A 24,697-nucleotide genomic window follows, 5' to 3' on the forward strand; every position below is an offset into this window, starting at 1 on the left:
AACATAAAAGCAGCTTGTTCATCCTGTGGCAAGCATCTGCTTAAGGTTCTGCACCTCCCTGCTCATCACTGTGAGACTCCGGGTACAGTTTTGTCACTGTCCTCTGCTGATCTGTGAGCGAGCAGCAGTTAGAAGGAGCATTAGGAATGCCTCGTGGTGAGCCAGTGTGGGGTGTAAGGAAGGTTGGCAAAAAAAACCCCAAACAACCCCAAAACCATGGAAAACAGTAGCTGAAATCATTCAAGCTTGGCTTAACTAGACCATAAAATCAAACCTCTTGTTTTCATCAGAGTGCATGAGCTGAAGGATGTTCTGTTTTGCTTTCCAGTTGAAATGCCTTTAATAATAATAAAAATTATTATTATTATTACATATATCAGAACAGCCATGTTGCCGATATCCGAGTCTTAAGCCAGCAGTGCCTGTAGTGGCAAGAGAGGAGGGAGTGAGAGAGAGAGAGAGAGAGAGAAAAAGGGGTTTTTTAGTTGTATGAAGGTCTTGGTTTCAACATCAAGCTAAGGTTTGATAGGGACTTTCCTACCTGGAAGGGATGCAACACTTTGGTTTAGAGAATCTGAAAAAAGAAAGCGCTTCATCTTGCATGCAGTTTGTTTTGTGTGGTATGGTGCGAACCATTAGGCAGGTAAACATCTTGGGGAAACCGATTGTGGTGGGTTTAGCCTGGCCTGCAGCCAAACACCAAACAGCTGCTCGCTCACCATCCTCCAGTGGGACAGGGGAGAGAATCAGAAGGGTAAAAGTGAGAAAACTCGTGGGTTGAGATAAAAACAACTTAGTAATGGAAATAAAATAACAATTAAAATAATAATTATAATAGTAATAATAGAATATACACGAGTGATGCAGAGTGCAATTGCTCACCACCTGCCAACTGATGCCCAGCTGTTCCCCGGCTAGTGATCCCAGAGCAGAGACGATCCTGAAACAATCCACAGTCCCAGAAGAGCGAGCCTGAGCGATCCTTGAGGGAATCCCCCTGAGCTTTCCCGTCAACCTGCATTAGTATACTGACCATCATGTTATGTGATATGGGATATCCCATTGGTGTATCCAAACGTCAACTTGCGTTACTAATTTTAATATTCACCCCCCCACACCCCCAGACCTTGTACCTGCAGACTAGCAAAACATGGGAGGTTGGAAATACCCTTCATTTTCCAGGAACTACTACAAACATGAGTATGTTATCAATGTTCTCGTAACAAATCCCATACTGAAACCAAAACACGGCGCTGCTCTAGCCATTCTGTTCTGGCTTTGCTTGAGTATTTGCATTGGAGGTGGCATTCACATCAGCCTCGGTCCCTGTGTCTGCAAAGGCTGGAGCGAGAGTAGCCACAAACGTGTTGTAAGCATTTTGTTCAGCTGGGGCTGTAATGGGTGAAGAGCTGTTAGTGAGGTTTTTGGGGGGTTTTTTGTCAGGGTTTTGTCTGGGGTTTTTTGTCAGGGGATGCCTTTTTGGGGGGTTGGTATTTTTCAGGGCAAGGGTGATTACAACTCCTGCCCCTCTCAGGAAGTATTTGGGAGGATTATAGCTACAAAAGAGGCTGTCTGAGCGTAAGGTATCCACAGAGAAAATGCTTGTCTGTCTGCTTCTCTCTGCTTCACCTACACATACCAGCCCACTGCTTTTCTGTCTGTGGGAAGCAGCCTTCCCTTTCCTGGTAGAGGAGCTTCTGCTTGCCCGCTGTCCCTCCTGGGGAGGGCTCCAGCCCTGTGTCCTGCTGGCAGCTCCGTTTTCTTTGACTGGGTGCTCTGGAGCACAAGTTTCCATAGAAAAGTCAGAGATGGCAGCAAGACAAGTTTCCTGACGGTTCCCTTGTTCCAGTTTCCTCTTGGCAGAAAAGAATTTGATTTTTTTTTTTTTCTTGTGATTATTATGGGCTGTGAAGAGCAGCTCTTAAATTAGCCCTGAGGAGGTGGAAAGGTAGAGAAAGCTCGCTGCAGGGAGTTTGGTCTGACGCATGTAATAAGCACAAGCTCTACCTGATTTGACTGATGAACCTGTCATATGCACAGCCCTCTCCTTAGCTTGTTTTTGTTTTGATTAACTTCTGGCAGCCGTGCCAAACACAAGTCCTGCATCTTTTTCCAACCACTGCTGCAAAGTTACAGTGAAGATTGTTGGCCATAGCTCGACTCAAGAGGTGTGAGTCCATCCAGGACGCATCCACTGAAACTCAAGGCCTGTGTGAAGGTGACAAAGGTAAAAAAAAAATATCTCAGAATAGTGACCCTTTATCACTCTGCTCCATCTTCTCCCCACTGCTTTGAGCAGCTCAGAGACCTACAAATCTGCTGTTCTTGCCACTTCTTTGGGACACTCACGTGCTGTTTGGCCAGAGGTGCTCTCACTGGACATGTGCTGAAGCGAGTGCTTGCAGATGCTGTGGGGGCAGCCGGGAAGGGCAGAGTTGGGCTCTTCAGCTGTACTGGGCTGAAGTGCACCTGTGTGGATAAGGGCCTGGTGTGTGGGACGCTGGCCCCATTACCAGTGCCTTTGAAGGCTGTCCCTCTGTGGAGGAGACTTGAAGCAGTTGAAGCACTGTGAAGCAGTTGCCTTGCTCCAAACTGAGAACATGCCTCTGGGTGGGTTCCATGGTGCCTGCCGGGGATGAAAGCATCCTGGAGCATCTAACTGATGGGGAGGGGAGGGAAGGCAGCACACAAACCCCTTCCTTCAACACCCTGCAGCATCGATGGGCAAAGCAGGATTTAGGTCACCTGCCCAGGGAGCAGTGTGCTCTCTGCTGAGTGCCTCAGTCACACAATCCTGGGGTGCTGAGGAGGGAAGGGCAGCTTTTGAACCGGACTGTCAATCCCCTAGACTCTGGTTAAGTTGTTATGCTTTGTTTTCAATGAGGGAAGATTACTTTGCAACCACCCATTTTTAAATAAATCTGTCTTAAGAAGATAGAGCTGCTCATGCATTCCTGGGTGCTTCAGCCTTTGCGTAGGGTCCCAAAGAACAGCAGCAATAGCAAATCTCATCCTCTGCTGATTTTCATTAAATACAGGAGAAACTAGGTTAAGCTACCTCAGGCAATAAAATCCTGCAGGCTGCTGCAAGGCTGTCATTGGCAGAGGGGCTCTGTCAGCCAGGAAAGGGCACTGCTGTCTCACAACAGTGAACTGAACAATATTATAAATAACTCCTTCTTGTTTGAAAAGAAACAGTAAGAATAAATTCTTCCTTTCTCTCTTTCTGCTCTAGTTTTCTTCCTTTTGGGTAGCATCAAAGCTATTTGGTTACTTGCAACATGAAAGCAGAGCTGGTTGGGACCAGCAGCTATAAAACTGAGACAGCAGGTAGGGCGAGCACATGGAGAGAAGAGCAGGGTCTGGCTGGTCTGGCGTATCTGGTGGTTAAACTGATGCACAGGCACAGGGTTGGGTCCCCACCTGCATAAGCTGCAGGACAGGATTTCCAGCACTGCTGTGGTTCAGGCTGTAGCAGGGAAGGTCCCTTGCAGCCCAGTTTTGTCAGGCACCTGGACTCACAGAATCACAGGGGTTGGAAGGGACCTCTGGAGACCATCTAATCCAAGCCCCCTGCCAAAGCAGGTTCATCTAGAGCAAGTTGCACAGGATCATGTCCAGGCAGGTTTTGAACATCTCCAGAGGATGAAGACTCCACAACCTCTCTGGGCAGCCTGTTCCAGTGCTCTGTCACCCTCAATGTAAAGAAGTTTTTCATCATCTTCAGATGGAACTTCCTGTGTCCCAGTTTGTGCCTGTTGCCCCTTGTCCTGTCGCTGGCCACCACTGAAAAGAGTCTGGCCCCATCCTCTTGATAACCCGTCCTTTAAATATTTATAAGCATTGATAAGATCCCCTCTCAGTCATCTTTTTTTCCAGGTTAAACAGACCCAGGTCTCCCAGCCTTTCCTCATAAGAGAGACGCTTCAGTCCCCTAATCATCTTTGTAGCCCTTTGTCTCCCTTGCTCAGAGGGTGCCTGGTCATTGCTCCTGCAGGCTGCTCTTTCGGAAAATAATCAGAGAAATGCTCATCCCAGTGCCTTGCAAGCTCTTCATGATAGTAATTTACAACTGATCTGACTCACAGAATCACAGGGGTTGGAAGGGACCTCTGGAGACCATCTAATCCAAGCCCCCTGCCAAAGCAGGTTCATCTAGAGCAAGTTGCACAGGATCATGTCCAGGCAGGTTTTGAACATCTCCAGAGGATGAAGACTCCACAACCTCTCTGGGCAGCCTGTTCCAGTGCTCTGTCACCCTCAATGTAAAGAAGTTTTTCATCATCTTCAGATGGAACTTCCTGTGTCCCAGTTTGTGCCTGTTGCCCCTTGTCCTGTCGCTGGCCACCACTGAAAAGAGTCTGGCCCCATCCTCTTGATAACCCGTCCTTTAAATATTTATAAGCATTGATAAGATCCCCTCTCAGTCATCTTTTTTTCCAGGTTAAACAGACCCAGGTCTCCCAGCCTTTCCTCATAAGAGAGACGCTTCAGTTCCCTAATCATCTTTGTAGCCCTTTGTCTCCCTTGCTCAGAGGGTGCCTGGTCATTGCTCCTGCAGGCTGCTCTTTCGGAAAATAATCAGAGAAATGCTCATCCCAGTGCCTTGCAAGCTCTTCATGATAGTAATTTACAACGGATCTGCTGATCCACCCTGTCTCTATAGATGTTTCTGCTGAAATTTGGTGGTGTTATTGTTGCACAAATCCTGAGAAACAGATTGTTCACAGTGGCCTGTGGGAACAAAAGTTTATGAATCCCTTTTGCCTATTGCATGAGCAATAGAAAGCTGTTGCTGACACCCACTGAGTTGACTCAGTGTGTGTGCATACTTGCCCCAGGCCAGGGGGAAGGCAGATATATTTTATGCGATATAAAAGCAGTTTCTAAAAATCACCATAGTGCACAATGCCTTGAAATTGTCTGCTGTCATCCCAGGTAAGGGAGTGCTGCTGAATATGGATTATTTGTTTCTAAGTATCTAATGTCTGTTTATTGCATTGGCCAAGACCCCTCTAAGGAATATAGATGTTTAGCAGCTGGTCTGAGTCCTACCTTTCAGAAACGTCAGAGCTTATCTAGTCCAAGGTCACATGCAGCAAGCTCCTGGCTGCAGTAACACATTTTCTTCATTACAAGTGCTAGTTTCTCTCCTATTTTAATAAGTTTATTAAACCTGACTTGCAGTATTTAATTGCCTGGATTGTTCAGCCTGGCTGCAGACAGTGGGTCATCATCTGTGTTTGGTTCAGTAAATACTTGACGTTATCTGATGTCTGAAAAGACATAAACTGTGGAACTCTGCAGTGGCAGTTTTGAAATTGCTTTTCTGAAGAGAGCAGTGCTCTACCTGCTCTATATTAATCATGGGATAGGAGCAAACATATTAATCATGGGATAGGAACAAAAAAAGGTGATTATTTGAACACAAAAAAGTTATGCTAATATTATGCTAAGCTAGTTGTTGGGATGCCTCTCTTCCATCCAGTCTCAGAAGTAGCTCTGTACTGGGTGGTAATGGGTTGGTGGGCACAGTAATGGAAAGGGGTGAAAAAAGATGAATTGGAGACAATGAGAGAGGAACAGCACACACAAACTGGAGGAAAGCTGACAGGTAGAGTGTTACATTTTTCTCTGTGAGTGTTGGATGGGCACTTTCTTCTGTGGCTGGTGGAGATACGGTTGCTTATCTTTGGAGACCAGCTTTTTCAGTCCAAATGTTCAAGAGATACGTATGTACAATAATTCATGTATTTGTCTTTATCTCCAACAGTTTCAGCATTAAAAGGCTTTGGGATACAGATAGACTAGTAAGCAATGAACTTTTCCAGTTCCTGAGAGTGAGTTGCAATTTATTCTTGTGTAGCTGGCTGCAGATGCTAATCTTCTTCACAGCAAATTAAAGAAATGTCTCTCCCCTCCTTTCCCTCACAACTTTCAATTTTTGTAGATTATTATTTGTCATCGTTGTACCTGGCTTTTTGTTTTAAAATTTAGTGTCTGTTCAGAAGACACTGAAGTGGTTTGCTTTGCTGTTTTCCCCCAAGGGTATGAGACAATGCTGTGACTTTAAATCCTGCCTTGTTGTTCTTGGGGAGTCCGAATCTGTCAGAAAGAAAATCTAACCCTTCTTTTATGTTTGCAATCCAGCCCTGAGCCATGAAGGTATGCAAAGGAGCATATTTTGGCTTGTTCCACCTTGATATGTTTGTGTCACAGTTGATACCAACTGCCTCTGGGCCAGTGTGGGGCAAGGGCTGTGCTGCAGTGGGTAAGCCTGGCTGCTCAGGGCAGGTTGTTCTCATCCAGGTTTGTGAATTCCCCATGAGCCTGAGAACATATTTTGCTGCTGCTCTTACTTCTTGGATGAAGGAAGGATTGCAGGTTCCCAGGCAAAACCTGTAATAGGAAATAGATTCTACCAGAAAAAGCTAAAGCTGGTAAAATAACTGAATTCTGTGCTAGTATCTCTGGTGACGTCAGTGCAGGTGTTCCTGGGGAATCCTGTCCGAGCCCTCACCTGGGGAAGTGGGAATGGCAGAAGAGGGAGAGAGGTCTCTGGCTTCTAAATTCTCATAATCTTTTGCCTTTTGTTTTCTCAAACTCTCATTCCCAAAGATGAAACCGTGTCTGGCTCTGCATCTGACCTGTGCTGTAATTTAAGGAAACTGGAGCGCAGAGACAGTCTCTGCAGAGAGTTGCGATGGCTTTGCTTTGCAGGGGTCTGATGAGATGCCATTCATTCCTGTGTGTAAAGTGCTTTTTCAAGTCTCAGATCAAGGTGCTTTAAGAGTGCCTGTGCTTTGACTTAGTCATGGCTGGGGGGATCCTTCTCTGCAGTGTCTGTGACTTGACACTTTTTTCTCTCTGCTCCTCTCTGGGGACAGAGGGGCAAGTGGAATCAGGATATTAGAAAAAACCATAAAATGTAATGTTAAGTTTGGTTTAATTAAGAAAAACTACATTGCTGGAATTATTAATTGCAAATTCTCTTGAGAATAATTTCGCGGGAGATTGAGTTACTGCAGGCTCTGGCCTGATCTGAATGGATGGCATTGTTTAAATGACAGTGCTGAGGTTACGCGCGTGTGTGTCTTGGTGTTAATCAGATCCTGGATTTCATAATTTCACAAATTAAATTCCTTGTTTTATTCAATTAGTGTGTTAAAGATGATTCTCATTGCTTCTCACAACTCTGATCATGCAGTCTGATTACACACAGCATTAGCTCTGGTCACGGCACATCTAGGGACCAGGGACCAAAGCAACGTGCTGCTGGGTGTGGCTCTCCAACCATGACAGTGAACTCAGAGAAATTCTCATTTTGTTTATGACACAGCTCAACATCTCGACTGGTGTGTGGCTGGTCTCACTGCAGGGGCTTGCACATCATCTCCTTAGGTCCCTCCTGCCTCTGCTGTGCCTGTGGAGCGGTGTATGGAGCCAGCTGTGGGTGCTGGTGCTGTGCTTCGCACGGCTGTTTGCATCTTGTGGAGCCTCGGGTGGACACCACTTGCCGGGGTATCTTTGTGACAACCCATCACCCTGGTGACACACCTGAGTGTTTCCAGCCTTGGCACTTGTTTGGGATGAGCCAGCCTCCACTGCGTGCCAAGCACTGTGGTTTGATTGCTTGATCTTGGCTGTGACAGAAAGCAGAAAACTCTGGATTCCTCCCCAGCTACTCAGCAGTGACCATTGTGGCACAAAAAATGCAAGGCATAGGAGAAAAGGAACTCGTTTCTTGGAGGAGCTCATTATGTGAAGGGTCCAGACTGTCTTTCAGATGACACTAAAATGTTGTTCAGGCCAGCATATTAAGGGTTTCAAAACTGGTACCTGTATGTTGAAAAGATTTCTAAGGGCTCAGAGGTCTTGAACATGCCAGAATTTCTCTCTCCCCTTTTTTGATACTCACTGAGCAACTTAAGAAAAATAGTCACGTATTAGAGATTGGGTCCATAGAAATAGCAAATAGCTAAGGCCAAGGGGCTCATTTCTGGTCGCTTCTGCTAATGTTTAATGAAACATTCCTTGAAAATCCAGATTTTTTTTTTTCTTTGGACAACTTAGATGCAAGCTAAATTTCTTCCTGTGGAAAACAGAAGTTACTATGAAGAAACCCCCTAAGCAGCATCCTAAGCAAGTTAAGACACTGCAGAAACCTGACAGATCACAGCAAGAGGTCAGTGTTGAGCCACGCTAGCACGTATCTGGAGGATGCTCTGCAGCCTGGTCCCTGGTGTACAGCTCTGCGGCCACGGGGGAATGAGGGATGCGGGCCCAAGGTGTTGGGGACATCTTTATTGCGGTTGTTGGCAAAGACCCGCTGTAGCCCCACTTACATTTTTCTCCTGCAAGGCTTCTGCTGCTCCCTTTGTGTAATAAGGTTTACAGTAACTTGTCAACTTGGAGCTGTGCACCAGTGGACTTCCGCAGAGGATGTGTGTCTGGTTTTGCCTGCAAATGCCACGTATTTGGCATGCAGGTTGTGGTTTCATTGAGTATCACTGGTAGTACAGACCAACCTTGCCAGAAAGAGTCAGAACAGTAAAGACAAACGGCTGGGATGGGTCAGCAGAGATACCTGTCTGGGGACATTTTATCAGGGCCTGTAGCGACAGGACAAGGGATAATGGTTTTAAACTAAGAAGGTACATCTAGACTAGATATAAGGAAGAAATGGTGGTGAAAGGGTGGTGAAAAACTGGAACAGGTTGTCCAGGGAGGTGGTAGAAGCCCCATCCTTGGAAACATTCAAGGTCAGGCTGGATGGGGCTCTGAGCAACCTGATCTAGTTGAAGATGTCCCTGCTCTCTGCAGGGGGGTTGGACTAGATGACCTTTAAAGGTCCCTTCCAACCTAAACTATTCTAGCATTCTACCTCTGAGAGCTGGGAGAGCCACCCGTGTCCTTGTGTCTATCCCTCCCTGCCTGGGGGTGGCTGGGAAGTATCACTTCTGGGTGTCAGAGGGGTATAGGGGGGGCAGCAGTCCCCTTTCCTATGCCTATAGGAAGGGGAAGGCTTTTGTAACTTGGTTGTCTCTAAAGAAAATGCCTTTCTACTCAGTAGCTGGATAAAGATGTCAGGCTTTTGCTTCTAATAGTCTTAAGAGTGAGAACCTATAACTTCTCTAGCAGCATTTTCTCCATATCCTTTCACCTACACACCCGGAAGACTACCAAACATCTTCCCCACCTATTACAGAAAAGAATGAGACAGAAAAGCACCCAGTAATATATCTGACTGTATTTCAAATTTGTTGATTGTAAACAAACTTTGTTGAAGAAATAAAATCACATGACAAGATACCGGAGTGATACTATAAACCCATTTTGTTATTGTTGCCACACTTCTTCACATTTTTTGGAACTCAGAATTTAGCTCATGGTGTACAAAACTTGTAAAAATTTATTGCAAGCGTGCCTTTGTGTAGAACAAAACCAGTGTCACAAAAGTAGTTCCCTGTGCCATGCAGAAACACAGTTGTGTATCTCTTACCATGAAGAAGCTGCACACCTGCATTTCCTGAAAGACTTGGCTGTTACAAAATTGCTCTGAAAAGTTGTTTGTTTTTTTTTTTTTAAAAAAAAAGGAAAAAAAAAAAGCATTTGCAGTGTTTGCTTTACCTCTGCAATTTATGTTTTCAATGGCAATAACCTTTAGCATTATAAAGAATATGGAACTTTTGCAACACAACTGCAGTTGCTGATGTCGTGAGCACAGCCCAAAGGAGGCATCTTGAAAGCATTTGGCCAGGTAAGGCCTGTCTTCACATTCGGTACCGTCACTGCATTTGATGGAATGTAAGTTGTATATATTGGAAAAAAAAAAAAACAAAACACAAAAGAAAACCAGAAATGTGGAGGGGGAAATTCCTTTTCCAGAATCCCCACTGTTCTTATTACTACAGTGGCGCTTCCTCGGAGTGTCACTTCCATGCTGTGCTGACATGCAGCAGCAGTGCTTTGACTCCAAGGCTGACGACTACTGAACATGTAGAGTATAGGGAAACGCATGGAGTGCGGCCAGCGATGCAGCTAAAGCAGGGTTGATGTTGCTAAAGCAGCCGTGCAGACTGGTTGTGTTAAAGATCAGCCTTTTCTTTTTAATTCAAAGGCAGAAGGGGAGAGGGAGGTACGCATGCTGAAAAGATGAGAGTTAGAAGGGGTCACCAGGGTCCTCTCCCTCTGCATGCCCAATTTCTGAACTGTCCTGTCTCCTCAAACCCACTGCTCCCCTTAAACACCTCCTTCTATCAGACTGTGCTGATGAGCCTCATTTATACTGGATCAGATTAATCCCTAGTCTAAATCTGAGTTTAGTTATCTGTAATTTCACCACAGAACATGAGGTCAAATTTTTAATTTCTGTATTGAAATGCCAGGCAAAGGTTTGGCTCATAACTAGAAGAAAAATCCAGGTTGCAAAAGTAAGTCCAAGAGACCTGCAATTTGTTTTCCATCAAATGAGTAACTCTGTTTCATAGAGAGGTGCGAATTGTTCGGCAGTCGCATTTTTTTTGTACATCTTGACACAGATTAATTGGAGAACAAGACCACAAAGTTACTTTGACACCAAGTGGGTTGGGGTTCTGGACAGATGAACCTAGTGTACAGGGCTTTGCTGTAAATACTTGAGTGAAGCATTTGCCAGCTGCTTCATTTTAGAAACCAGGTTGGCAGGGCTGGAAGTAAACTGTATGGGCCCGGCCTCTTCCCTTCCCTCATAAAGCTTAATTTGGCTTCCCCCAGGGCCCCTGTCATGACCAGGTATGAGACTAGCATGACTATGAAATTTGTTTGTCCAATTTGGATCCCAAATTGCACTCTCCTCTCCCCATTTTGTTTATCCAATCAGGTCCTGCACATCATGGCACTACAGGATGGCACTAAGGTCCTTTCCCACTAGGTTCTTCATCCAGGTCCCCCACACAGTCAGGGCTGTTGCAGTCACAGGAAATGAGCACTTTTGCAGTGATGTCTTCATAGATAAAGTTTTTGCACTACAGGTTGTGTGGACCACCTTGACACTTAGTACAAGTGCTTATTACTTCAGAGGAGTGATACAAAAGGGATTTACCACTTAAGGCCTTTCTGTGATACCTAACAGCTGTTCACCAAACCCATCAGTGTGGAAGGGTTTAGAAAAAAAAAAAAACAACAAAAAAAACACAAAACACCAAGCACCTCCCCATGTCAAAAGCTCCTCTTTGACAGCAATCCAGAGCTGAGGAATATTACAGCCATTCCAACGGGAGCAGTGGGTGTGGTGATATCTGTCTTGGGTCCACAAGAACTCAATGGGCAGCACTAATGGGGCAAAGCAGGCAACACCTTCACAGTGATTGCAATTAGTATAGGTTTCAGAAACAATACCCTGTTTCATCTGATGTTTGCAAAACAGCAGAACAGATCAGCAAAGTAATATTATAAAAGTAAACTGAAAGGCTAACTCTGTGTTGTCACCTCTTCCAGACTGACCAAGAACCTGTGGGATGATTTGGATGTGCTCTAAATCCATGGAATAAGGGAAGCAAAGGAAAGCATAGGGCAGGAAACTTGCCCAGGGCTAGATTTTTGAAGACACAGAGCTGTCTCTCAAGAGAAGAGGAAGAGATGCTTTTTGTACAAAGCACAGATATTCACAATTGTAGGGCAGGAAACTTGCCCAGGGCTAGATTTCTGAAGACACAGAGCTGTCTCTCAAAAGAAGAGGAAGAGAAGCTTTTTGTACAAAGCACAGATATTCACAATTGTTCCCCAACACTGAGATGATGCTACAGGGACTTTTCCAGCTCTAGTTCATAATGCTTCTGGAACCAAAGGTAGGTTTGGGAAGAACTGTTACAATAAGGGATATATATATATCAAGTAGCACTGGTAACAGGCTTGCATTTGAGTGGATGATGATGTGATGTGTCTGTGCAAAACATCCTAGTTAATGACAGACCAAATAGATCCATGTTTTGAGCTTAGAGTTCCTTGCCTTTGTTCCTTGCCTTCCTTGCCTTGAAACTCTGCTACCATTCCTTTGACACTTGAATGTTTTTCTCAACCAGATCGAGATGAGTTCTTGTTTTACACACAACTAATCTTACATCAGTACTAGCAACAAGAAAGTGCTGTGGCAAAACTCCACAACAGAGCTGGATGGAAGACTTCATATTCCGTCTAAGCCTCAGTGACTTTTCTCGAGCCAGTCCTAGTAATTGTCTGAACTTTACACTGATTACTGGACTACAGCAGAGCTTCATATTCTCTGTTTATCTCCTCTAGGCAGGTTGGGCTGCTGTATTTTATCCAGTTTCTTCTTACCTTCAGTGCAACTTGGTTTTGACCCATACCAATTTATATGGAGTAAGGAACATGTGCTGACTAAGTCCCACACCCCTTCTGAGTGGGACAATGTTTGGTGTGGTTTCATTTCTAGTTTGGAAAACTGCATCTGAAAAAGAACCAAGTCACTGAAAATGCAGAACATAGACTTAATCAGCAGCAGTGTGAACTCCACCTGACAGTTTCATCATCCCCTTACCTGTGCTGTGCCTCAGTGTCTGATTAGGGAAGGGGAGGCTCCTATTTGAGAAGTTAATGATGTCTCATGAGTGCTGAGGTTGTTAAAGCACTTTGCAATCCTTGCATGGAAAGCAGCACAGATGCACAGAATTATCAGTGCAGCATAATCCCCCACTCATCAATAAAATCAGCTCCAGGACTAGGGGATTAAGATGTTTAAGACTTAAAATATTGGAGGCTTCTTTCACTATTCACCAGCTCAAGGCAGACTACTAAAACGTAAGAAGGAAAAAAACCTCTTGAGCAAAAAAAGCCACAGAAGTGTAGCTGGAGGTAAAGAATGGGAATGCTGTTTTGAGTTGCTGTCCTTAATGTCAGTCTGGAAACAGCTAAATTCACTTTTCTCTAGGAATTGTCTGAGGAAAACAAAGCTGTACCCATTAGGGACACTGAGACTTCTATAACTTGGGATTCTTGGACTACCTTGTGCAGAAAGGTTGGGGCTAGAGAATAGAAATGGAAAATGGAGATGAGATTTCTTTAAATTGTGCCATTGTGCCAAGTGCACAAATGGGCTGAAGTAAAAAGTGGCAGAATTTCTGCAAGCCCTTGAGCATTTTTCAACTGAGACAACAGCAGTGGAAACCATTAGTAGCTTCTAAGCTCTAGTGGGTGTGATATTACACACTGGGAAAAGAAAGGTTTTCCAAGAATGGACTGTGGCAGGACAGACATTTCTGGAAAGAAGTACTGTGCAGAGAGGGTGGTCAGTATGTCTTACTGATGGTCTTGGTTCTCTGAAACAAAGTTTGCATACCATAAATAAGTAATTTTAAGTTTTCAGGAGGGAGTATGTGTCAACGAAAATTCAGTCCAGCAGGAGAGAAATGAGCCTTGCTGCTCCCTTGTCTACTTCAGTTTCAAACTTTTTTTTTCCCTTTGAAAAGTGTAGAGATGTTCCTCTGTGACCTAGTTGGCATTTCCACTGCATTTTAGCTACTGCTAAGCTTTGTCATCTCCTACCCAGATTGTCTCAAGGCTACAAGAAAAAAAAACAAAACCAAAAAAACCAAACCAAAACAACCCCAAACTTGATATAATTCCACAAGCCATTGCACAATTAGCACACAGGCACACACTGTAACTAGCATCCTTGCACTACTTTGAGACTAACCCCCTTTTTTTCCCCTTTAACTAGGGAGAAGCTTTAGTGTTACGAACAGGTTGGGAACCAAATCTGAGTAAGCCAGTTTGCAGTAAAGGAAATGCTACAGAAGCTGAGCTGCAGTTAACAAACTTTTGCATTTAAAAAATGATTCAGTTTCTTCCTTAATTACTTTGCCTCGTTTGTAGTAACAGAGAAAGTGCAAGATGCTTTTTCAACAAGGAGAAATCTTAACTTCCCCCAAGCCTATCCACTCCTAGACAATAAATGGAGAAGATGAGGTGGAATAGTCATCTGTGGATATAGAATATGCTTTGGTGGCTTCTGCTTGTTGGCTTTGAGAGCCAAAATTCAGGCATTTTGTACATATAAATATATATAAATATTTTTGCTCATTTATGGAATGTCTGTGCACATTTAGGGCACCAGTTCAAAATGATGAGGGATGGTTAAGGCTAAGAAAATGAAATTCATTGCAAAGCTATACTTTTGTCTTCATTTTTCTCCTTTACAAAGGAGAGTAAAGCATCTTCCCTGTAATAGTCAGCCACTGTGTAATCCCCCATCAACACCAATTCTAGGGAAAACTACTCAGGACCCAGTCCCTGAGGCAAAAAGCTAGGACCTTACGATTTTAGCTCAAGTAATCCACATAATTAACAGCACACTTTAGTGGAAAGTTAAACATTTCATGGCCTTGGACCTACCTGAAAAAGAAACAATATTTTTCTGTACAAGATGGCCTAGATCCCAGCCTTTAAGCACACATAGTAATGTAACAATTGGCCAGTGGCTCCATATCTGTCTCAGGGGGCTACAACATAGCTGGAGAGCGCTGTCCTTACTCCCCAGAAGTGCCAAGTGGCTCCTACAAGGTCCTGCAAACCTCCTCATCTCTGCTGGAGGGAGCAGCATTGCAGGGGAATGCAAGGAAGCTGGGCTCCCAGCTGCTACTGTTCGTTCAAGCTGCCCCATCAGCAAAGTTCCAGCCAGACCTTTCCTTACTGCCCCAATTTTGACTACCACAGAAATTTACAGGACTGGCATTGTCTGAAGCAGGGAGCTAACACTAAGAATGCTATTTGCCTTCCAGTACCTCTGTGGAGTTTCCTGGGGAGGGGGGGGAAGGAATGCATGGGCTTATATCACTGAACATTTGTTTTTCATGCCTCATGCTAGCTGCTCTCTCCTTTGAATACTCAGAAAACTGGTAAGAACCAGCTACTGCATATACTCAGTCTGGAGAGGTGTGCTCTCAGTTCTCTCCAGGGACAAGAAATTTTGAACTCATCATCAGGTTCCTATGCACCTCAGCAATGCCAAAGACTAGAGTTGCACAAACCCTCTCCTTCCTTTTGAGACTAGAAGGCCTCAATGCACATTTTTTCCTTTCTCACATATTTCTTGGATGGAGACCTTGTGGCCTGAGAGGTGAAAAGGAGCATTTAAGAAACCCACTGCTGTACATCATGCAGCTGGTGGGCAGAGTAGGATGTGCAGGGTACTCTCCAGCCCACCTTGCAAGCAGAATGACTGTGGAGTTGACCACCCCTTTACTTTCCCTGCAACCAGGTGAGATCTGCCAAAGTCTACTCCAAAGAAAAAAGACTTTAGTGGAAATAGAAAGATTCAGTGCAAGGATGTTCTTTGGGCTAGTCTGTAATTTACTAACCCCTGCTAGATTCTTCTGTAATGATTTACATGCTATGCATTTGCACATCACATAATGATGAAATCTGAGTTCTCGCATTCATGTTGGTTACCCTATATTGTCTCTTGCAAGATAGATACATATAACCTGGTGAGGTTTATACTGATAAAGAAATCACTCACTCTCTCACTCACTCTGTCCCTCTTGAATCAATTAAAGTCAATCTTTGGTTAAAGTTTTCAGGCTTGGGGACCTAGAACCAGATGGTCCTCTAAACAGTATGATTTCTACCCTCTAAGTTAATACAATTCTGTTTGTGTCCATCATTGCTAACCTCTAGAATACAGCATTTTCTGCTGATTAAGTTGTGGACTGAAATCAATAATGTGTAGAGGGGAGGGCAGTATTTTACCTCACTATCAACCCTCCCCTGTTTCAATCATACCTCTCTCTCGGTATTGTTTTCTAGAGCTTTGATGGCCTTCAGACTCCACCAGCACCAAACCATAGCATTTCAGCTGTGGGCACCAGCTCATGATGATGTGTGTCCTCTGCAGTGTCACTTAGAACAGGAGAGCTCTTTGGGCTTGCTCTGTTTTGGTGAGGTTTAAGGACTGGACTTCTTTCTTCTTGTAAAACACAACGCTATGTTATTTCGCTAAACATATTATCTGCTTAATTACAACTACTGTGACAAGCCCCGAATTCTAACAAGAAGAATTCCTGCAGAACACCCCACAGTGATAATGGGAAACACACTGCTATTAGTGACTTAGTTTTTCCCTGCCAACTGCGTGCCAAATTAAGTTCTAAAATGGACTAAAAACTCTCGACAGTTACAAAACGAAAAGAAATAAATTATTGTTCCTAAAAACTTAACAGTCTATTACATTAGATTTTTAAGCAACGTTTAAGATACAGTTGAAATAAAGAAAAAATATGACTGTTATTAGATTTCTCACCTGTACACTGACGGTGGCAGTTAAGATATGCGGCAGTATTACTTACTGGTTTACTTACTGTAAATGCTTACAGTATTACCCACTCTTTGAGTATAAAATGTTTCATCCTGATTAAAAAAGAAAATCAGTGTCATGTATCTCCACTTTAAATTCACTAATACATTTGGTTTCTCCTAATTTTGCTGTGTTCTAACTGGGATCAAATTGTCTTACATTACATTAACAAAAATAAAGAAAAAAAAAAAAAAGACAGAAAGAAAAAGTCTTAACTGGTCCTCAGTTCCTGGCTGCCTGCCTGTTAAAGTTTTGTTTGTCAGCAGACTTGCTTCAGTGTTCATGTATCTGAACTACTTTGCTGAGCACACTGTGAGGACAGCAGCGATGCCTTACAAGGGTGGCAGGCACTCTCAACCACAGCCCATGGTGTAGACTTACGTTGCTTGTCTCAGAATTGAGTAACTCCAAGTAAGATATAGAGCATTCTGTAATGCCCACCTAGGACTGCTGAACTATGTCAGCTTATGACAAGCTCTTAGCCCAAGAGGAACTTTACAACATGACCCTGTTCAACAAATAGTATTGAGAGATGACTAATTTAAGTCCGTTTCTGGCGTACAGTTTCCCACAGGGCAGTCACATATGCAATTTTGTGTCAGCTTTTCCAGTGGCACTTTCTGCAGGACAAGTTCACATCCAGCTGCTACTAGGAACAAAGTTTCCACCTTTCTAGTGGCATCACTTGGCCTTTCTGGATAAGGACAGCACTAGTGGTGTCACAAGTTCCTTGCTTTGCCGTTCCAGGTGTTGCATCTTCTTCTGTTCACCCTCCACCCCCTGCCTATGCCACCAAGAAGAATGCATCAATGGGAGGGTGAGGTGTCTTCCAAGCCCAGAAGCTCCTTTACAAGTCTTTCACCAAACTGTGCGCGGCTATACCTTGTCACGTGGTAGGCCTCCGACATTTTGTAGAGGATGTAGGCATTGTTTATAGCGATGCTGATGGCAAACCAGAACACTTGTTGCCAGGTCTTGTTTGGTTTGTGAGAAATGAAATATCTAAAAAGCCAAGAGGGAGGGGAGGGAAAAGCACTGTTCAGCCAAACACTTGCAGCAGGGACGCAAGAAATAACCCCCAGATTAAGATTCCCCAGTGCCAAAGGTGAAGCAAACCCAGGACTTAATACCGAGTGTAAGTATCATCTTAAGAAATTTTGTACAATGCATTTGACAGTCACTTACAGTTAAGTTGCACAATTTTGGAAATTTCTAGTAGTGTCTAGGACAGACTTCCTTGCTCTGAGAAGCAAAACCTCAGCAACACTCTCACCTCTGTACCACTCCACGTAAGTGAGGGTACCGATACAGACTCCTCAAGCTTACCCATGACAAACATTCATGTGATGGGAGCTGTGCGTCTAAATCCCTTCAATTTGTAACTAAAAAAAAGCCTCAGGCACATTATGTTACATGTTTAGGGAAACTTGCTGATGCTTCTCCTCTTATTTTTCTCTACTGTGAGCAAAGAATGATTTCTGCTGCTGTCAACTGTAGGTGGGAGGATGTGGGGGCAGAGCCAGAGCGTGCAGTGCTGGTATGTGGAGTATCTCTCCATAAGGCAGAACTAGAAAGGACTGATATCCTTATATTTAGGATCTGACTAATTCTAGGACTGCCAGAATATTCACTCTTCAGTTATAAGATTTCCCACTTTCCTAAATTCATTTTTTTAGGAACCAGTTAGATCTACTACCTCACCTTTTTTCCCCTATTAATTTCCTCAGATCAGATCCCAACATTGGTCTCCAGCAACCACCTCCTCCTCTTTCATCTCTTCTGTTGAGTATTTGCTGCCTAGCCCAGAACTGGCTTGGAAAATCCCTGCTGCTTTTTCTCTCGCCTCAGTTTTTAGTTCTTGAAATCTTCTGCACCTCATCACTACTCCCACAGCCAGGTTTCACCACTGCTATTCTTACTCATTTCTGTTTCTCCCTGCTATATTAAGAGCTAACACTGAGGACCCCAACTGGAATTCAGGAGCCAGAAGATCTACATCTTGCTTTTCCAGATCATCTAGATCAGCTTTACATCCACAACTGAACATCCTTTTCTTCTAGCTCCAGGTGACATAAATATCACTGGGACAGATAATCACCTAAATAGCATCTGCTGATAGGGGTGGTGAGCTGAGCCAGCCTGAGAGACTTGTGGAGCTGGTAGACTCTAGTTGAATTCTCTATTTAGCCTTCAATTTGATGTGGCCAAGAACATCAGCCTGCTGGCTCATCTTCCCAACACTTCTTAAAAGTCATTTACAAGATGCTAAGAACATAAGTCTCTATTTTTTTTTTTTTTTGACTAGTGGATGGGTATATAGAGCCAAAACAACACTAGCAATGCAGCTCCTGCCCTTCTGCAGTCAGCTTCTGATCTCTGACTGAAACAGGAGTTTTGTCAGAGATTAATTCCATGAAAGCAGGATTGGGCAGCTTAACATTGGAGAACTCAAACACGGCAGAAACAGAGAAGGAGTGAAAGAAATACAGACACAGGCACGCACTGTATTTTTACTTACTTGCTGTATTTGTCGTCATATTTGCAGATATAGCTCAGGTGAGCAGCAAAGGCTTCAACTGCCATTGGGCATGGGATTTCTCCACTTTTTCTCTTAATTATAACTCCTGCATCAATTAGAAACATAACAGTTTTAAATCCATATCATAGATCAAGCAATTAGAAGATACGGTTTCTACATATGGTTTACTGTAAAATAAATCTTACTGACAGTTTCTGCCCTAAAACTGGGAAGTTATCTGTAACAGAGATGCTAATTTGATTTATTTTTTCATTGGTTGTACATTGAGCAAGTGGAGGGGGAGGAAGGGAAATGAAAAGGTGTTAAACACAAAAGATTTTACCATATGTTCAGAAAAAAAACCACATATTGCCATAGTCCCACAGTAGCCCTCTACAGACAGTGTATTAGTCTCTCTGTTGGTTCACAAGGAGTTGTGGTCACCTCTTGAGCTGTGACTTGATATTTTATGCTTTTAGTTCTGAAGGTCCCAAATGAGCCCTTTGGAATTAAATCCTTTGCTTATCTCCACCCATGGGAGCCAAGAGCAACAGTACCTCCACTGCACTGAGCGGGTGCTAACTGACAAAGGAAAGAAAATACAGTAAGAAGGAGCCAACCAACTAAGCCCAGTCAAGACAGAGGTGATGCTGGTGGGTAAGTTGAAGGAGCCACAACCACAGTATTGCTGAAATGAGAAGCAGCCTGACTGACTGCTGTGGGGAACCACACCTCAGATGCGTGCTTAGGTTTCTCAGTGGAGCTAAGCACACATTTCTCTGCCTGCAAGTGATATTCCCTGCCCTGCCTGGCTAGCTGGATAGAAAATTCAGCTCATCATGGGAGATGAGTATCCTGCCTACCACAGAATTCTGTGGTAAGGCAACAAGTCCCCTGCGGCTACCTACCAACCACTCTCTGCATAGACAAAGTTGTAGTGCCTAGAGCAGGTTACTCCAAGAACAGGCCCTGTTCCCTCACATGGTACATCTTTGACCTGGCCTTTTCCAACACTATAGCAGTATTTGAGTCCAACACTCTCCAAAAAAATTCCCCTAGCTCTTCTCTGTTTTATTCCTCCTGTCCTCTGTGTTTTCATCCGGGAGAAGCTGCTTGTGGGAGGGAAGGATAAGTAAAACAAACTTGTAGTACTTTATTAAGGAGTCTGTTCCCTAAGTTTTGAATTTACGTCCCCATAGAGGGGAGGGTCTCCAGGTTATGGGCTGTCTCTTGCTCCATGTCTATAGCACACCATCTCATGAGGATCCCTGCTCTCCCTCAGATGCAACACTATTTTTCTCCGGGTCTAGAGAAGCACAGGCTTGGCTGCACCCCTTCTCACCATTGTTTCAGCACAGGTACAATTCTGGGTGTTCTTATTTCTCAAGCCTTCAAACTCTCATTGCCTTCCTTCTGCCACCTCTTTTACAATCATCCCTAAAATGCTCCTCACGTTTTGATTACAGACTTCAGCATTTCATTCCTTCAGCTGGAAGTCTCATTCCATCCATTATCTCTGTCAAGCCCCCTGTGCCGTCCTAGCTGGCAGGCTCTGTTTTGAAGCAAGACTTCGGACACATACTAAATGTCATGTTACAGCTGAGAAATGCAGCAATTTATATGGGGTCTTTAAAGTCTGATTTTTCAAGAGTCCAAAATTATATCACCTCTAAATTGTTCAGTACACAAACACCTCTGCCTCCCCAAGCTGTGTGTAAATGTAGCCCAAGAGGAGGGGAAAATAAACCCCAATCAAATAAATAAATCCTTCATTACACTCACATGCTTATTATAGTGCTTTTTTTATCCTTTTCATGAGTCCTACAAAAATCTGTCCAGCATGAGGTAAAAAGGGCTGATATACCACCAGCCTGCTGCATCAGCGCTGCAAAATCTCTTGCCATCCTACCTGGGCAGATGCAGAAAGGGTAAGTAACTTCCTGTTGCCAGTGTTTTACAAGAAAATCCTCTTTCTTCTCCTCTTACTCTCCTCTCTTCTCTTTCTTCCTCCTCTCCTCCTTTGGAGAATGTCTATTTCCTTTGCAATTTGCTTTGTATTCACAATCCTTAAAAATGCATTGTTGTGGCAGCTATGTGGGTACCATATACTCCCTCTCACTTTCTATTATATTTCACGTAGCATTCCTCTGTTTTGAGACTATAAATAGCTTTATACACACATTATTTTTACAGCCTTTCCTAGACTTGTTTCCTAGCCACAGGCCACCTCTCCAGGGAAGCCAACTGCTAGAGCTGGGTTGTTCCTAGCTGCAGGTCTCTGTGGCAAGTAGTCCCAAGCCAGCTGACTCATGGTACATCCGATGAGCTATTTCCCCTCCTGGTCCTCCCCCAGCATCACTGTGTTCCCAGCCCTGGCTCCCTGGCAGCACTCCAGGGAACACACCACCCGCGCTGCAGCCGTGGCTGGCCTTTGCCTGCATGCTGGAAGGGGTTCTGGCTGCAGGCCACGATGCTGCCACCGTGGACAGGCATCAGCTTTTGGGGTGGTTTTTTGTTTGTTTGTTTGTTTTTAATAAGTTTTTTAAGCGTAATGTTCATCAAGCAAAGCTTGGGAAATACCACCTGAAATAACTAGAAAGAGAAAGGTGTACATATGGTTGTTTCCTCAAACACTTACTCTAAGCCAACCTGTGATTTTAGGAGATCATAGAATCATAGAATGGTTTGGGTTGGAAGGGACCTTAAAGATCATCTAGTTCCAATCCCCCTGCCGTCAGCAGGGACACCTTCCACTAAATCAGGTTGCTCAAAGCCTCATCCAGCCTGGTCTTAAACACTTCCAGGGAGGGGGCATCAAACCTGTTCCAGTGTCTGACCACCCTTACAGTGAAAAACTTCTTCCTAATATCTAATCTAAACCTCCCCTCTTTCAGTTTAAACCCATTTCCCCTTGTCTTGTCATTAGTTGCCCTTATGAAAAGTCCTTCCCCAGCTTTCTTGTAGGCCCCCTTCAGGTATTGGAAGGCTGCTATAAGATCTCCCCGGAGCCTTCTCTTTTAGAGAATAGAATAGAAGAGAAGAGATAGAATAATGATTTTTAAAAATGGAGGCTCAGTAATACTAGCACTTGCATCTACATAGGCAAGCACTGAGATTTTGTAAGGTAACAACATAACATAACATAACACAACACAACACGGGGGGCACTGCATGTTTCAAGTGCTAGATGGCTTTTTATCAGGACTTAGATTTCTTACAGCTCTGTATCAGAACTGCAGATAGCCAGCACTGTAATAGGCATAAATGTTCAAGGTCTTCCCATCAGAGTCCTCTGGCACCATCCCCACTCTCACCATACTTGGACACAACCCCCTGAAAGTAGTCTCACAAAGGACACATGGAAATTTAAAACCCTAAGCTTCCCCGTCCTGAAACACGCTTTTTAACATTATGCTTCTCTCTCCAGACTTTCCAGTTTTAGGCCAATCTCAGAAGCTGATTTTTTTTCAGTAAACTAGATTGTCAGCAGACACTCCTCATTACAGCTCCTCCTGGACTAAGAACCACATAGGCACTCATAAAACTGCTTCATAGAATTGCAATGCATCCACAACATCTCCCATCTTCTCACAAGTCACTTGTGAGACACCAAAACACCATTTGCAGCTCTTTAGTCCTTGCGTATGTAGACCAAGCTTTGCTTTCTAGCCTTAGCTATTGTCCGTTTAGCTGTTAAATAGAGCTGGTTGGTGAACAGCAGCTGTGAAAGCTCTTCTCAGAAAGAAGCTATTTCTTAAAAAGAAAAAACTTGGCTTCAGCAAGTTTTTGCTAAAGATGTCATTCTGGTCATCCCTCTGTGCGGAAAGTGAGGTTGCTGCCTGCTCCATCCTGCTTCATGTAAAAAATACAAAGCATTTTAGTTATTTCTAGAACACAGTAATGGAGATACTTGGAAAGTGGGCACCAGATCTAGAGTGGTAAAACAAAAATGCAGCCATCTCACACAGATGGGGAGGTTTGGGCCAGCATATGCATCACCTGCTTTAGAATAAGGGTAACTTTTTACTCTCTGGGGGTCCCATTCTCTTTTGGCTTCTCAGCACTTCTGTCATACAGGAACAAGGAAACATTAAATTCAAGTTAAAGCTTAAGGGAAATTAAAAACCCCACTGAATTTTGTTCTAGGCAGAAAATTCATACTTGATAGCAGAATAAGCAGGTCATTTTTGCAAGACTAAAGGAATAAGACTCATCCTTTAGCATCTGAGATGATGTATTATGACATGTTGGTTCAAAACATTCATAATAAATAACCTGCTGCATCTAAGAACAGTATTCATAGATCAGCTCTGACAAGTACTGCCCTCCTGGTGCCTCTGGCTTGGGTGGGATTTGCACTCTGAGTACAGACAAGATTTACCTTCTCAACTTTCCTTTAAATTGCAACAAATAGCTCATTAGCTACATCCACCTCTTTTGTCATCCTGTTTTGTTTTGACCATCTCCTGCCTTCTGTTTTTAGGGTGTTCTCTTCCACCCTCGCCAACATTTACTCTCAACCAAGTGCAAACACACACCAGGCATTGTCAGGTGATCCCACTGACACCAGTCTCCATCCAACTACCCTGCGTGGGTTTTATTCCCCTTCGCCTCCACTTCCTCTCCTGTCTAACACACATGCTCAGCAGGTCTGTGCTACAGGATTGCCTCAAGAAGCATAGACTCCTCCTCTGTATTTACCTGCCTTAGAGGAGACTTTGGTGGTTCAGCTTCAAGTTGGTTTAAACTAGCTTTGCAGCACTGACTTCAGAGATGCTGAATTAGCAGCAGGCAATCTGGTCTCCTGCCTTCCTATCGAGTCTCCATCTGTTCCCAGCTCTCCACTAGAGACTCTCTTCCTTCCAGCATTGCCCTTTAAAAAGCCAGTCTCTGTTTTCTGCTCTGATTCACTGTGAACTATGTCAACTGTCCCAGCCAGCCTTTGGTGAGCAATGTGTTGGGCAGGTCTTGCCCATCACACACAGAGGTCCTAATCAGTGGACGTTAAACTGCCTCACACACACACAACCTACCACCCCATCTATGCCAAAACAGACCCAAGGTCAACTGCAAGCACAACATCTCCGTGTGCTGCTTGTAAAGGATGTGGCTCGCACAGAGTCTGCATTTGCTCCCTCTTTTAACAGGGCAGCTAACGCTGAGGTTTACAAACAGAGTATTTTTCTAGTGATATTTATGAATTATAACTGAAGGCTCCATGCTAGCCTATAAAACCAGGTAGTGATAATTCTTGTTAGTACAGCTGAATTATCTGAATCCAGCAAAGTGCACAAGGGAAACAGCACAAATCCTTACGGTGAACACACCTCATGGGGAGCAACACTGCCCCCGGGGCTGGCTTCAGCAGGGTTCCCAAAGTGTCATATTTCCTTCCCGTAAATATTTTCGGCATTTGTGCTCTGACACTGTCCATTTGAGTCACCAAGACCTTGCTCTGCTGGGTTGCCTGTCAGAATTCCTTGGGATCAGCCACGCTTTGCTAAGGTAATGAGCCTTCTGGCAAGGTGTTCAACAACACACTAAGTCAGCTTCTCAGTTTACCATACAGTAATTCAAGGCTTTAACTTTCCTTCTGTAGCCTGTACACACACGTGAGAGTCACTCGGGATTCAGAACATGAGTGTACAAGATGCCTCTGAATTGGTGGCTTCACATTTAAAGGTTTAGGTTATTCTTATTTGTCTCAGGCACTTATACATAAATCTGAATAATAAAAATGAAAATAAACTGAAACAATATTTTCACTGAAAGACAAATTTCAAAGAGTTAGGTAATCGTATTGTACCTTACAGAAGTTTACAAACCTT

At 43.9% G+C, this 24,697-nt stretch overlaps 1 protein-coding gene across 1 annotated transcript in view; it reads right to left on the reverse strand.

Annotated features, from left to right (window-relative positions):
* Positions 1-16,848: 16,848 nt before the first annotated feature.
* The window catches only part of PGBD5 (piggyBac transposable element derived 5), a 35,639-nt gene continuing 27,790 nt past the window's right edge, over positions 16,849-24,697 (reverse strand). Inside the window, exons 5-6 of the mRNA XM_010173401.1 lie at positions 18,870-18,975; positions 16,849-17,353 (exon numbers count right to left, since the gene is read on the reverse strand). Coding sequence (XP_010171703.1) covers positions 17,158-17,353; positions 18,870-18,975 — 302 coding nt within the window. The 3' untranslated portion in view covers positions 16,849-17,157. The remainder of the gene's footprint in view (positions 17,354-18,869; positions 18,976-24,697) is intronic.

This window comes from Antrostomus carolinensis, unplaced genomic scaffold, assembly GCF_000700745.2.
Source record: "Antrostomus carolinensis isolate BGI_N321 unplaced genomic scaffold, ASM70074v2 scaffold5118, whole genome shotgun sequence".
Lineage (NCBI taxonomy): Eukaryota > Metazoa > Chordata > Aves > Caprimulgiformes > Caprimulgidae > Antrostomus > Antrostomus carolinensis.